Source organism: Lethenteron reissneri, chromosome 18, assembly GCF_015708825.2.
Source record: "Lethenteron reissneri isolate LAM-NWPU_2019-01 chromosome 18, ASM1570882v1, whole genome shotgun sequence".
Taxonomy (NCBI): Eukaryota; Metazoa; Chordata; class Hyperoartia; order Petromyzontiformes; family Petromyzontidae; genus Lethenteron; species Lethenteron reissneri.
In genome coordinates this window covers 6,569,375-6,584,288 of record NC_083796.1, presented here as the reverse complement: position 1 = coordinate 6,584,288, position 14,914 = coordinate 6,569,375, and the positions used below count along the sequence as shown (strand labels likewise).

At 43.7% G+C, this 14,914-nt stretch overlaps 1 protein-coding gene across 2 annotated transcripts in view; it reads right to left on the bottom strand.

Annotated features, from left to right (window-relative positions):
• Window positions 1–14,914, bottom strand: part of LOC133343771 (A disintegrin and metalloproteinase with thrombospondin motifs 7-like) — an 80,939-nt gene that overhangs the window by 64,195 nt on the left and 1,830 nt on the right. The window contains exons 3-8 of one of the 2 annotated variants that reach the window (XM_061553589.1): window positions 14,628–14,853; window positions 14,326–14,522; window positions 13,110–13,193; window positions 12,284–12,411; window positions 11,644–11,793; window positions 871–1,014 (exon numbers count right to left, since the gene is read on the bottom strand). In XM_061553589.1, the coding sequence (XP_061409573.1) occupies window positions 871–1,014; window positions 11,644–11,793; window positions 12,284–12,411; window positions 13,110–13,193; window positions 14,326–14,522; window positions 14,628–14,853 (929 nt within the window). The remainder of the gene's footprint in view (window positions 1–870; window positions 1,015–11,643; window positions 11,794–12,283; window positions 12,412–13,109; window positions 13,194–14,325; window positions 14,523–14,627; window positions 14,854–14,914) is intronic. The other variant, XM_061553590.1, reaches the window with a different exon arrangement.

The following is a 14,914-nucleotide window of genomic DNA, read 5'->3' as shown; positions in this document are numbered from 1 at the left end:
AACGTTGAGACACAACGTATATGGTATGCACTGCACTCTGTGGCATGGGTGGTGGCAGTGGCACATTGTTATTCCCTTTCATTACACATTAAAATATTGCATAGAAATATTAATGAGCAAATTTGGCTTGCGCTGCTTTCATACCATTCCTAAATGGGGTTAAACGGTTTAATATGAATTGCAGTGAAGACTGTAGCCACGTTTTTAAAACATTATTTAAACGTGTCTACCACTAATACGTTGTCTACAGCCTCACCAATATTGCCAATCGTAGATGATCACCTTATATCTAATACTAATAACAATGCAAATTATTTACCCAGTAATGTCTCAAGATGTTTTGTTTTTGTTTTCAGGAAGGTCCTGCATTGGAATGTCTGACCAATACTAGTTACGTGTGTGTGGAATGTCAGAGGAAACCTTAGCGTCTCGAGAAAACCCAAGTCTACGAGGAGGCGACACTCAGCACTCGCATTGCCCAGCCACCCCACAGAAACCATGCCTACAACGCCTGCTAGTCACCCATCCAAGGTACTAACCAGGCACAAGCCGGCTTAGCTTCTGCGACCCACCAAGTTGGGCCACATTAAAGGTGATGTGTCCATATTGGTTGGGTGACTTAACAGGCAGAGTGCTGTAGAATTCACAGCAGTGGCCTACCATGCCCCAAGATGCCAACAATGTCATTCTTGAGACAATTCAACTTATTTTAAGTTCGCATCTCTCTATGTGGTTGATAGCTGTCTAAACCAGCGAGAGACGGTGCCGTCCCTCGCTGGCTTTCCGTGGCTTTGTGTTGCGATCGACTCGCGGCCCCACCGGTGCACACATGTGTGATCGATCACGGCCATGGCTCCGTGCTACGCTCACTCAAGGAAACGGGTGATGTACTCCTTGCTGCAGCGCGACCACGTCAGGGGGCTGGTGTCGTACAGTAACTGCGGGGACATGATAAATGGCCGCTTGCCCACCGGCTCGCAGTCGTTGCCCTGCCCGTCGTGCTGAATTCCAAAGCTGCGGATGAAAATCATACGACGCGATTAGTAGGTTCTACATATTCGGGATATGTTCCTTATTTTTTTTTACCAATAATCCAAGATCATCTCAAAATGTGTATATGTATAAATATTTCTTTCACACCATACGTAGCCAACCATGCTAATATAGACCTCAACCAAAATTGGGTATATATATGTAAATGATGATACCGAATTTGTTTTAGTTAGTTTCAAATTTATCGTAAAGAATTACATTACCAAAAGTGGGGCAATGCGACATCGGTGATGTCACTTTTGTGAGCGTGAGGACAGGTGAAAGGATTACACGGTGCAAAATGATCTGAAGACCCTAAAAAATATCTCAAATCACTCTAAAAAATATATGAAAATCCTAAATCTAAAACGTTTAAATCCAAAACTCATCCAGGGTACATAACCCAATGCCTTTAAAATTTCCAGAAGCTTGTTTTTGCTGTAACCGCTGCCCCACCTACTCAGGACCAGGAATGTCTCTTGAGCGTTACACATTGCTAATAAAACATGCCTATCCTCGTGTCTATTTATATGGCCTTAAAAACGTCTTCCATCTCTGACTCTATAGCACATTTTATGTATGATGTGCCGATGTACTGTATCTTATATATAGACTGTCTCATCAATCTGTAACCCAGCTGATGCATTTGACATCCTCTGGGGCAGTTCTGTAAAAAACAAAAGGTTTATATTATTTATACCTTTTGGGGAAAACGGATATTTTAAATGAAGAAACGAATGGCTGTATTAGAAAATCACTAAACGATCCAGACATTCAAAAGAGCATCATTATTATATTTGAAGTTAATTTAATCGAATTGAATGTTGTTAAAACTTGTCACATGCCCACAGCATGGGGCAATTGCTTTGCATCCTACCATCACGTAGATCTCAGTCACTCACACCTGGTATCATGACATCCCGTTGCTGTAATAGAGGTGGCCTTTGCGAATCCATGAAAATTCCAATTATCTCCGATAAACAAGCTCGAATTGTATTTAAAGTTGTATTTTCACTACGTGTATGTCATGTATTATTAACCCTTTGTTTACTGATCTCCATCAACCCACAATGAGCAGTGTGGTGAAGTAGGGGGAAAAAAACCCACCATGATCAACTTGGCATGGGTAGGCATTCATTAAGTTGTCAATCTACTGCTGCATGAAGGCCCCCCTCCGTGTGTCAATCATGGGGTTGTCTGTCCATACCTCACCATGCTGGTCATTACGGGTTGGTGAAACGATTGGGGAGTACCAGGACCCGTTCAGATATTTAACACCACTAATGTTAGCTGTGGCTGGGATTCCAACTTCGGGCTGCCAAGTTCATGTGAACGCATAAGTCCACCCTGTAGCATGTGTGCAGTATATTATTTCTTAGCTCTGGTGAAATTTATCTGAGAAGACAAATCAAAACAAGGATGGCGAACATGATTTGTGAAGTAGGGAACTTTGCTTTGAGCCCATGAGATGACTTGATCTGAAGGGATGTTCTTGTGTTAGCTTTGATGAATAGCTAATTACTTATATAATTCCCTGAGCAGATAACTTCTTAACATATAACTTCTGTAAAAAAAACATTAACGAGGATGATTTTAAGCTTTCGTGACTGCATGGATTACTCTTTGGTTCATTCGGTAAAGTCACGTAGAAATAAAATAAAATAAATAGAATACGACGTTTCGATTGCAACACAAGCAACCATCATCAGGTGTGAATGAATACAAGCTTGGAGAGAGACACACATATAGAGAGAGAGAGACAACAAAGACACGGAGAGAGACGCATACACAGAGATACACACAGAGAGAGAGAGACAAACACAGAGAGAGACACACACATGGGGGAGAGACACATAGAGAGACACACACGCAGAGAGAGAGACACACAGAGACACACAGAGCTCTGTGTGTGTCTCTCTGTGCATGTTTGTCTCTCTCTCTCTCTGTGTCTCTCTGTTTATGCGTCTCTCTCTGTGTATGTTTGTCTCTCTCTCTGTGTGTCTCTCTGTTTATGCGTCTCTCTCTGTGTATGTTTGCAATCGAAACGTCGTATTCTATTATTTATTTTATTTTATTTCTACGTGACTTTACCGAAAGAACCAAAGAGAGTATTAACAAGGATATGTAATACTACTCGCTGGGAATGTGTTTTAGTCATGCTCCACAGTATTTTTGGGCTCTATATATTTGTTTTCCTTTCATAGACATGTGCGCTGCTTTTCCTTTCTTTCTTCCTAGCGTTGTTCCCGCTGTGGCACAGGGTCCGCTTTTCGGCATTGTCTTCTCCATTTGGCTCGGTCCAGGGCATCTTCAGGGGATGCGTTGACCGTCTTCATGTCTTCCTTTATTCGATCCATCCATCGCTTCTTCAGACGTCCGCGTGAGCGGCAGCCCTCTGGCTCAATACGTATGGCAGTTTTGGCCACTGATGACTCTTCACTTCGCATGACATGGCCGTACCACCGAAGCCTTGCCTCAAGCAGTGGGGGCCACACCAAGTCGCTTCCGAACGTCTTCGTTCATGACACGATCCCATCGAGTCAGCGCTGCTTTTCCAATTTAAATAAACCCTCCACTACATTTACAAGACACTCAACACAATAAAGTCACGCAATCAACTTAATCTAACAGTAATTTGTCAATATATTGCTGGAATGAGGACATCCCCATGCCACGTCAGTCATGGGGATTGGTTTTACCATACTTCACCACGGTTGGTTTGTACAGGTCGGAGGAGAGGCATCAACAAAGCCCGGGTCAGAAATAATTCGCCACTAACATTGACCGTGGCCGGGACTCGAACACGGCTCGCTGGATGCATCGTGCAGTGCGTGAACCACTGCCACAGTGCTCCACCACAAACTCGACACAACGAAGGGGGATCATTCAGTGTGTGCCTATCTTTACAGCGCAAGAGTCAAATATGCATTTTAGTATGCGATTACACCTAGCAGCTGTGAAGCTCATTAAAAAGGGAAGGAAAAAAAATCCCACTTGTCAAGGTGGTTCATCCAACTGTGAGAGTACATTATTGACCGAGAAATATGACGCAAAACATGTCCCACGTCCTGAGTGGATCCTATTAAATAAAATCACTGCTGTGAAATGACAATTAGAAGTGATATTTGAGAATTCGCACTATAATCTGATTAAGTCCAATGTGTATTCCATTTAAAAATACCACTCTACACAGAAATCTGCTTAAGTCTGGATTCTTGCAATTGGTGGCCTTTGATTATCTTAAGGTCCTGTACTTGTACTTACACTGCACATATCTTTACAAGACTTCTAATTTTGGTACCTGTGTTCACAAAAGCCTTCTTTAATCTCCCAATCCTTTGGCATGGTTCATCAAAAGTTCGCGTTTGGCTACTTTTCCATGTGCGGTGGGAATAATCCCTCACAGCTACTTCACAAATTCCTCTCCATAAATGCACGGTAATCAAATCCCGTATGTCATTCTTAATCTCACAAGTCTTCATTCAGATGGGTGCAATCCAATCATTAAGTATACAAAAAAAAACCCCTTGTTATAAGCACTGATTTGATTGGCACTTCTTCCCACTCCCTCAACACTGCCGTGTTACATTCACGGTTGAAATCGCCATACCTAATCTGCTCCGCTTATGATCAGTCAAGTTGACGTAATTCCGTAATGTGAAAATAATGAGCATACATATTCTCTACCAAAAAAATGGTACAGCTCTCACTCACGACACACTTTAATTTTTTGCATTAAACTTATCGGTTCCCATAATTATGACATTTGACCTCACGAATAAAATTGATTAATTGTAATATTTCTTTGACTATTTTGCTTTGCAAGAGGAAATGCTTATTTTGTGACGAAATAAACCAGATTTAACTCATTATTTGTATATTGTATTGAGTTAAAGGCTTGATGTAAAATGAGTTGCGCGAGTTTGGCTTCCACCCTATTTTAATCCACCATCCCTTCCAGACCCATACCACAATCACAAACTCTCAATCCGAGCAGCCATTTACCATTATAACCTCTTGAAGCTCCTTTGAGTCAATATGACTCAGAAACTACTCCTAGCGGTCCGCGTAACCGGGGCTACACGGACCGCGACGGGTAACGTCAGGTTGTTTATAAATGTATGAAATTATATTTAGATTTGTGTGAGCGCTGCTGTGTGCAAGCCTCTGGGTGAGCGCTGCTGTGTGCAAGCCCTGTGTGAGAGCTGCTGTGTGCAGCCTCTGTATGAGTGCTGCTGAGTGCAAGCCTCTGTGTGAGCACTGCTGTGTACAAGCCTCTGTGTGAGCGCTGCTGTGGGCGAGCCTCTGTGTGAGCGCTGCTGTGGGCGATCCTCTGTGTGAGTGCTGCTGTGTGCAAGCTCTGTGTGAGTGCTGCTGAGTGCGGACCTACCGAGAGCGGGAGCTGCTCTGTGCGGAGCCTCGAGTGCGGAGCTGCTGAGAGCGAGAGCTGTTGTCTGTGTGCGGAGCTGTGAGTGCGGAGCTGCTGAGAGGAAGAGCTGCCGCAGGCAGGTTAGCGAGATGTAAAGTAGATAGGGGAAGTTAGTTAACAAAAGTGGCCGTATAGATAGAAACAGGAGTGCCTACAATGGGTGCAAGAATAGAGTAATAAAGTGTAAGCAGGTGACCTGTAACAACGTGTCCGACTGAGTGATTTTACAAGACACTACACACCCAGCAGAAAATGGGGGGGATGGACAGAGACAGGGGGAGAGAGAGGGGGTGGAGCAAAGATAGGGAGGAGGGGTAGAGACGGGAAGGGGGGATGAGACAGGGGAAGAGAGAGGTGGTGGGTTAGAGATGGGAGGAGGGAGGGATTGCACCTCGGTACACTTGTAGTGTGGTAAAACACTCGGTGCGCACTGGAAGAGGTACGTGGATGACACATTTGTCATCTGGCCACATGGCCGACCGGCTCTGAAACAATTTCTCAACCACATCAAGTCCATTCACCCAGCAATCAGAAAAGGATGGCATGCTACCCTATTTGGATGTCTTAATCAAAAGGAGACCAGATGGCTCAATGAGCCACTCTGTCTACAGGAAAGTAACCCATACTGACGCCTACCTAAAACCTGATTCCCACCACCATCCATCCCAGAAGAATTCCCTCATCAAAACGCTACACCACAGAGCTCAATGTTTCTCCGACCATGAACACCTGACCAGTGAACTCAAACACGTACACCGGGCTCTCAAAGTGAATGGATACTCTGACTACACAATCTGCAAAGCCATCAACCCAAACGTGAGGAAGGAATCATCTGAAGATCCAATCAAAACTGTCACCTTACCTTACATAGCAGGGATAACAAAAAGATTTCCAAAATGTTGAACAAACACAATATCCAGGTCCGATTTAACACAGTGCACAAAATTCGTGACCTGATCCCATCTGTGAAGGACAAGATTCCTGACATGCAATATCCCGGCGTCTACAAGCTAAGCTGTACCTGCGGCAGTAGTTACATTGGGGCAACCAAATGGTGTCTCGGACCGTGTTCATGAACAAAAGGCAGATCTGAAACACGGCAGGACCAATACTTCTGCCGTAGCTGATTATTACTTGAATGTGGCTGGCTCACATGAAATTGATTTCTCTAAGACGATGGTACTTTGCAAGCCGACTGGCTATCAACAAAGATTCGTTCACGAAGCCATCCATATATACGGACACAATTTCAACCTAGACGACGGTTTTAAACTCAGCAATCATTGGAAAGATGTCATCAACCACTTTGGGTCATGATTTGAATTTGTGTTTCCTTGTCAACCTCTACCATCAGCAGTCCCTCTTGTGGCAGGTGTATCACCATTCCTCCCCCCCATTGTCTGATGGGTGTACGAAGGTGCAATCCCTCCCTCCTCCCATCTCTACCCCACCCCCTCTCTCTCCCCCTGTCTAAATTCCCCCTCTCCCATCTCTACCCTTCCCCCCTATCTCTGCCCCACCCCCTCTCTCTCCCCCTGTCCCTCTCGCAGCAGGTGTATCCCCCCCCCCGCCATTGTCTGATGGGTGTAACGAGGTGCAATCCCTACCTCCTCCCATCTCTACCCCTATCTCTTCGCCCCTCCCCCCTATATGTGCCCCACCCCCTCTCTCTCCCCCTGTCTCTTGCGCAGCCCTTTTCCCCTGCCCACTCCCTCTGGAGCCCGTATAAGCAGCTACATCTGAGGTTTGCCCTCTTTTCTTTCCATCTGAAGAAGACCGCTTGTTTTGCGATCGAAACGTCGTAGCTTTTTTGCTTTTAATTTAGATTTTTTGTTTTCTATCTACGTGACTTTACCGAAAGAACCAAGAATATGTATGAAATTAAATCATACATGAGAGTCATTGGTGAATAATTATGTATGATTCTGACAGAATAAAGTAACTATGATAACATAAAAAAACATATGGTAACCTAGAACAATAAAAAAAATACATTTCTAAAGTCATTGATCGTAAACAATGTGGGTGGGTTTCAAGAATAACCAGCGAGCACGAATAAATGTTTTTGCATTTGCTTGCAGTTATCAGCCAGTTAAGATACCTCACAAAATGGACATCTGGTAAAAATTTTGACGTTCATTATTCATACATGTATTTCTCAGAACGATGTTGGGTCAGGCAAGGGGGTACTCGGTTGAAATAAAATTCAACAAGAGGTACAGTCGCCAAAATAGTTGAGACCAAATACGGGAGTGCGTGTGCATCTGTCATCCTCCTTTTCCCTCCTCCGTCCTCCTCAGGAACTCACTCTCCTGGTCGCAATACCTCATCCTAACCTTGCCCCAAGCAATGTTTGGACACTGAACTTTATTCCCTTGTCTAATTATCTGTTTTTTTATCTCTGGTGAATAATTTAAACAAATTATTTTCTGTAATCATCCCAAGGTAATTCTGTAGGCAAAGCACTGCTCACTGACGATGTCATGATGTATTCAAGGTTCCTGAATTGGTTTTAACCGCTACGTAAATTTGTGACCCACATAATGGACCTTTGTTAAAATAATTCTCATTAAATAAGGAGAAATGGTCCAACAGAGAGTGGTCATTGAAAATAAAAATCCATTTCTATCTTTGACCCCGATGATGAAGACAAGGGAATTCGGTGTTGTGAAATATTGATGCATTAATTATATTTAAGCACAGGCTACCGATGTTTTTCTTGTGGTCATTCTTCAACCTTGATATAATCTCATGCACAAGAGCTTTAATCTTTGCCGACCATGTTCTACTATTGTCCAATTTGGCTTGAGTCACAATTACATCCTATTCTTGAGTATTGCAATATGTTCAGGAGCTAAATTCCAATGATGAGATCTGCTGGCCATGAGAGGGCTTGAGTAGAGAGTTCGTGTACTTTTGCTATTCCTCTTTGCTATTCAAGGAGCGCAGACTACAGTGGTTTATTGTACAGTCCATAGTTTAGGTTGCATGGCCAGACACACGACTGTGTGAAGGAGATGTGCGCAGTGGCCTGTTGATGTTTTGATGTCGTTCATGGTCACACCAGTGTCTTCGAGGAATGTCAAAGCCAGGAGGTACGATGGTTGGGTTCCAAACTAGGTGTTCATTCTGGATGTCCACGTTGTTCCAATCTGTTCTCCAGCCTTCTGACAGATCTGGATGAGATTCCGGGATGGTGACAGCACGATCCCAGAACAACGTTCCTTACCACCGACTCGGGACCTGAGTTGGCAGTAAGGGACATTGTTGAGGTCAAGCTCTTTCTTGTAGCGGTATTGTGTCTGTAGATTCAAAGATGTGGGAAACCACGCACACGTGGGAAGGCAGCCAGAACCGGTGAAAAACAAATTCGAAGCCTTGTGGCCCTGAATTGTGACGTTTGGCCAACTCCGTCAATGCGTCATTATACACGTGGGAGGAAAACAGCCGCACCTGGAGAAAACTCCACACATGTGAGGGGGGGGGGCAACACTGTCCCCATACAGATGCAACTAGATGGATATTAGTCAACTTGCCATAATGCCATCTCCTGGCAAGCCAGGATATGGTGATCTCAAAACCTACGGGAAGGAAGTTTCATGAAATATGTGTGATCCACCAAACATTACCTCCCTGGTGCTGGGTAACAGGGGTGCACAAGCCACTGCCACCACCCGCAAACACAGATGTGTTTTTATTGTAGTCAGAAAGGCAAGGAAGGATGCGTTAATAATTACAGAATGGCGTAACTGTGGGTGATTTTCTAATCTGGAAAAGTGGGTTAAAGGCACCGGAGTGATAATGGCATCTTATTGAATGTAATGTCACGTCGTATAAGATAATAAAATAATTACATTTATTTATTGAAGAGATGGCTCATTGACAGCACATGAACTAACACTGCTCATCAGTCCTCTATATTTGTGGCATCCATGGTTACATAGATAAATATCCTTTATTTAAAACTAGGTTAGAGCCCATTGAAATAATTTAATGGAAGGTAAACCGGTCCTGCCCCCCTTCCCTTAACCAATCCATACTGAACGACATGGTGAAGTAGGGTAACCCCCCCCCCCCACCCATGACTGACACAGCATAGGGAGGCCGACATTCAGCAGTGGATTGACACAGCTGAAAATGATTACGAAGCCATTGATAATAGAAGAAGCATTGTTAAGGAATGCTTAGAATTAAATTAATGCATTTTAGAATAAAAACAAGATCAAATGTAACGTGAAACAAAATGCAAAGAAGTGTAAACAAAACAATTCAGCGTCCATGAAATATTGATGAATTAATCAAATAATGAAATAATAAAATGTTGACGATTATATATTTTACATGTAAACAAATTATATAAATTTAAGTTAATTAGTAATGACAATGTAAATAACGGCGATATAAAATCCTAAAACAATATTTATAAGGTAGAAATAAAAATGTGCTTTTATAATTATTAAATGAAGGAATATTAGAAACGTATTGTATTGTCTAAGTAGGGAATTCAGCGGCCTTTTAAAGGAATAGTTATTGAATGAAAGGCCGATGCAATATTTGTTCCAAATGTGGGAACCATTATAAAACAAATAAAAACACCCATATTCTGTCTTCATTTCAGCAAATTAACAGGAGAAATTAGAGGCATGCCATATGTTCAACGGGGTTTAATATGTTAAGTTTAGTAAACAGGGTATGAATAGATTTGCATGGCGGGATGCGTGCATGGAATTACAACTCGAGACAGGAACATCATTCACTACCATAATGAGCCAAGAATGTCAGTGTGTCCCTAGAGTGATGTTACTCCACGTCGGTCAGCCCCCCTAATTAATAATCATGAGCAGGTGATGTCACTCCGCATGTAGCACCCCCCCCCATTAATAATCATGAGCGGGTGACGTCACTCCACATCGCACAGCCCCCCTCATTAATAATCATAAATAGGTGACATCTTCCAAATGGACACCCCCCTCCCACCATTAATAATAATTAGCAGGTGACGTCACTCCACATGGGGGGGGCGAGGCGCCTCCTCACGTGAAACACACGTCAGACTTATTGCTCCCACAGGTTAAGGCGTAGCTTATTTTTTTGGTACAAGAAAGCTGCACCTACAGCGTCAACTTACAACCCTCACTACAAAGGCAGAACCCTCACGTCACACGATCTCTGTAACGCTATTGAGACATCGAAGTAAAAAGGACGTCATGATGAACAAGAGATTATAACCTTTAAATTAAATAGGTCTGTGTCACCACGGCCTTACAAATTGCACACGAATTAATGCAATGAATATTACATCGCGCTCTGCTTTTCGCTTGCAAATTTCAGATTTACTGCAATACACCCGTCATCCTTGGACGGGCAAAAGGCGAGTGATTAGAGAATGTTCTCCAATTGATGACATCGTACAAACTGTTAAGAAAAGAACGCGGGATTCGGCAGGACACATCGCGACCACAGATGAAGTACAATGGTTCAAGAATAATCGTGGAGTGACAGCCAAGGAATGGAACATGTCCAGGAGGATGTAAATCAGGGGGAGAGAGAGCGATGAAATCAGCTCGTGTGCAGGTGCTGGGTGGATTGTCACATCCACTCATGCTGCAAAACTCTTGCAGGCACCGAAGCGGACATTATTTTGAGCGTGTCACATGACAACAAACATTGTAAATGGACACACTACACGAATTAATATCAGAGTTTTTGTGAAATCATTACCCTAATAGACCAGGGGTTGGCAAATGCGGCTCCGGAGCCACATGTGTTTCTTTTCAGGACCGCTTCGTGCCATTATTTATTAAGGACCGTCTTGTATGCACGTGCATCGCGGCTCTTGAAATATTGAGTGTTTTACCGAATAAAAAAAAAAGGTTATTTTGGTTGCCGACCCCTGTAATAAACTACATACAATGAAAGTTATTTTTGTAGTGTTATTAGTATTATGAGCATTTTATAGTAATTAGGATCTGTATTGAAGCTAATATAGTATTTTCCACATCCATTTCTGTTTAAATGCATATGGGGCCCATTGAGCTTACTGGGGCCCTAAGATTTCGCCTATGCCTCGCTCCAGCCACTGATTATAACAGAGGATCGCGAGAGATGGCAGTGTCACGCGGAGGACCTTCAACCACCAGCTCATGATACTGATAATGTTGAAATAAGGTACGCTTGGTTACCTGTGCCCCATCTCATGAGCCACGGTGAAGGCCAGAGGGAGACCTGTGTCCTCGTTGATGTTGCAGCTGCGGTGTGGCTGGCACATGCCCGACACGTGGGACAGTCCCAGGGTCTCGCACGGCCGATTCATCCCAACGCACAGGTCCTTTCTGCAGCAGCAGCAGCGTCGTTCATTCGTTCATCATTAGTTGTTCATTAGTTTCCCACATGGAACAACACCCATTTCTTGTGAGAGTCAAGGATGTAAAAATATATTATTGTCATCTCAACTATGCTCTACAAATGCGTCTGCAGGTTAAATCGATATAATTGGGACCGTTGCTTTAACAAAAAAAAACATAATATACCAGGCATGTGGCCGGTATGATTTTTGACACAAAAGGATAAAAACTTTTGTCTTCCACTTCATCAAGCTGTGCACCAATCGTGCTGTAGCAAATCAATGTAGTCATGCAATTTGTCTTAGATTATGTGAAAAAAGAACATTATCCTAAAAGAATAATTGCTGAAATGTACTATTACCAAAAGTTCCGAGAGATAAAAAGTTAAACTAAGTAAAGAGTTTAATCCCATTGGGGGTTTTCTTTTTTGGCCAATGTCAAGCGCCGAGAGGTTATGCGGAGCATGCGTTTTGAATACCGAGTCACAAGCACTGCGATGTCGTGCCGAGTTGCGTTGGACTCTTCCTCCCTGGAGTTGAGGCTCTTCTGCCAATTACAGAAGCTGGCCAGAGTCTTGTCAGCATGGTGCACGATCTTTAAACCTTCCTGCGGGAAGGAACAGTGTTGCACGCAAATGTGATCGCTGGAAGATATCACAAAAACACAAGAACGTGAATGAACCGCATCGCCCAGGTTTGCAGCTGCTTCATCATGCTGCTGTTGCGGTGAAAAGCTTGAGATTGAGTGCCCACAAACGTCGCTCGAATCTATGCGTCAACATAAATGGACATGTAAAAGCTTACCATTGTTTCTTTGTTTTGAAAATGGGCCATTCCTTAAAAGGTTATGCATTAACAGAACTCCATTCTGTGTTTTCTCCATGAATAAAAGTATGTTTTGTATATCAGCCTATTGATTTACTTTCCAGACCAATGTCAATGAGTGCTTGTTTAAGCCATCAAATATTGTACAATTTCAACCCTCTGAGTCTCATTAGCAGTCAGACTTTAATACATTTTTGCTGGATTATCATATGTTCTTGGCAAGAGTATTCCAAATGTTGAATTTTTTTGTTGACCTTTTCAGAAATAAAGCAGTGTTAGTTAATAAATGTATTATTTTGCCTGTGCTTCTCTACAGCCATGGCCGTGCACTTCTACACATTTGTTTTATTCTTTCCATTTACATTTTCCCAGTCGTGACTAATCCTTTGTCAGCTTCAATTAAATAAAAATAAAATTATCAGCAGTTGCAGAAAAGTGTGCTCAGATGACGGTGAAATTAGAATCCTTATTTTAACTTACTTGGTCTTCTTCCAAAATGATAAGTCGGACTAGAACAATGTTTATTGGGTTCCCAATGCTCGCATCGTGATATAATCCAGACACCTGCAAGCATGAAACAGCGACAACAAAAAAGATTCGTGAGAATAAATTGTCATGCAACGATGAACACACTATTTGATGACACTGCATCAGCAGTGGTGCTCAAGCACAATTTTTTATAGGTAGGAACAATATGTTCCACACTGCCCACCAGGGATAATTTGTCTGTCTGTCGTGCATAAATATATATATAATATAAACAGCTCTTTGATTGGTGGAGACCTACTGCCAAGTACGGAGAGGGGAGGTGCCTAAGGGAGGAGGGTCAGAGGAGGGGTCTAAGGGAGGGGGATCAGCGGAGGGGCCTAAGGGAAGGGGGGTCAGGGGAGGGGCCTAAGGATATGGGGGGGGGGGGGTGGTCAGGGGAGGGGCCTAAGGGAGGGGGGTCAGCGGAGGGGCCTGAGGGAGGGGGGGGGGGTAAGGGGAGGAGCCTAAGGGAGGGGGGGGGGTAAGGGGAGGAGCCTAAGGGAGGGGGGGTAAGGGGAGGGGCCTACGCAAGGGGGAGGGGCCGATAGTTAAGGGGGCTGGCTACCTGGCTGGCTGCCTGGCTACCTCAAGTCAAGCTATCTTTTATACAGGTAGGAACAACAGTTCCCCACTGCCCACTAGGGATTATTTGTCTGTCTGTCGTGCACGAATGCGCTGTCCAACCAAGTTCCTACCTGCCCACTCCGAAGGAACGTGTTTTAAAAAATCTACTCATTCGTCAATATTATTATTCCCATTTAAGGTTACAGTGTTAAATGTGTTGAGATTAATGATAAACAATTGGTCATTATACTGGCTTAATAAAGTCTAAATTTACCGAATGTTTTCATCAATACTGGCACAAGCACAATAAACGCAGCTGAGTTAAACAATGAGCCACACATTCACATTTTGTGTCTTTTCTCAGATTACTAAAAACAGTCAACATCTATTAATCTACACTGACAGGGCTATGAAAAGGTCAGGTATTCCACACCTGTAAATTATTTGCAACAGTAATAAGGCAAGAACAGACTATTTGTACATCACTTCTGTACTCGATGGTAATCAGACGCTTCAGTCTTAAGATTACAAACGATTCTTGCTCAATGGTTTATTAATGGCCTCATCCTCCTTACGCACCCGGTAACCTTGTTTTCCACTGTACCATGTTTATGATGGAAAAGATGTAATTTTCTATGTTGTCCCTTCCATGGTACTGCACCATCTTGGGATCCACCACCACCAATGTCTCCACCCAGCGCTCCGTGCTTGTGGACCTCGGGGCGATTCTCCGATGAGGCCCGTGCCTCCGCTGCCACCTCTCCCGCTGCCTTTCCACATTCTGCGCGTGCCATGGGGCATCTGAAATGCACGCGTTCGCCAACCTCTGAATCTATAACCAAATGGGCACGGTTGTCGCTGAGCCTTGTACCGGACCTTACAGAGCTCCTCGTTCTCAAGCCTTACCCGTCACGCCACACGACGCTCCCTTTGTTGAGGTGGAATTTCCAGGAATCGCCGCGCCTGAAGGTGAAGGGTGCACGAGGGCATGACGTTTGGAGATGACGTGATGGCCACTTGCCGGGTCATGCTTGTAGACTACGTGTGGTTGTGGAGATCCCTCTGTTCTGACGACACCACGGACTGGTTCTATAAAGTAGTGCTCTCCATGGGAGAAAGAAAGAACCCCAGTCTGGAGAGGGCAAATATTTGAAGATGAGAAAAGTATTTTTAGATTGTATTCTTCTTCTTCA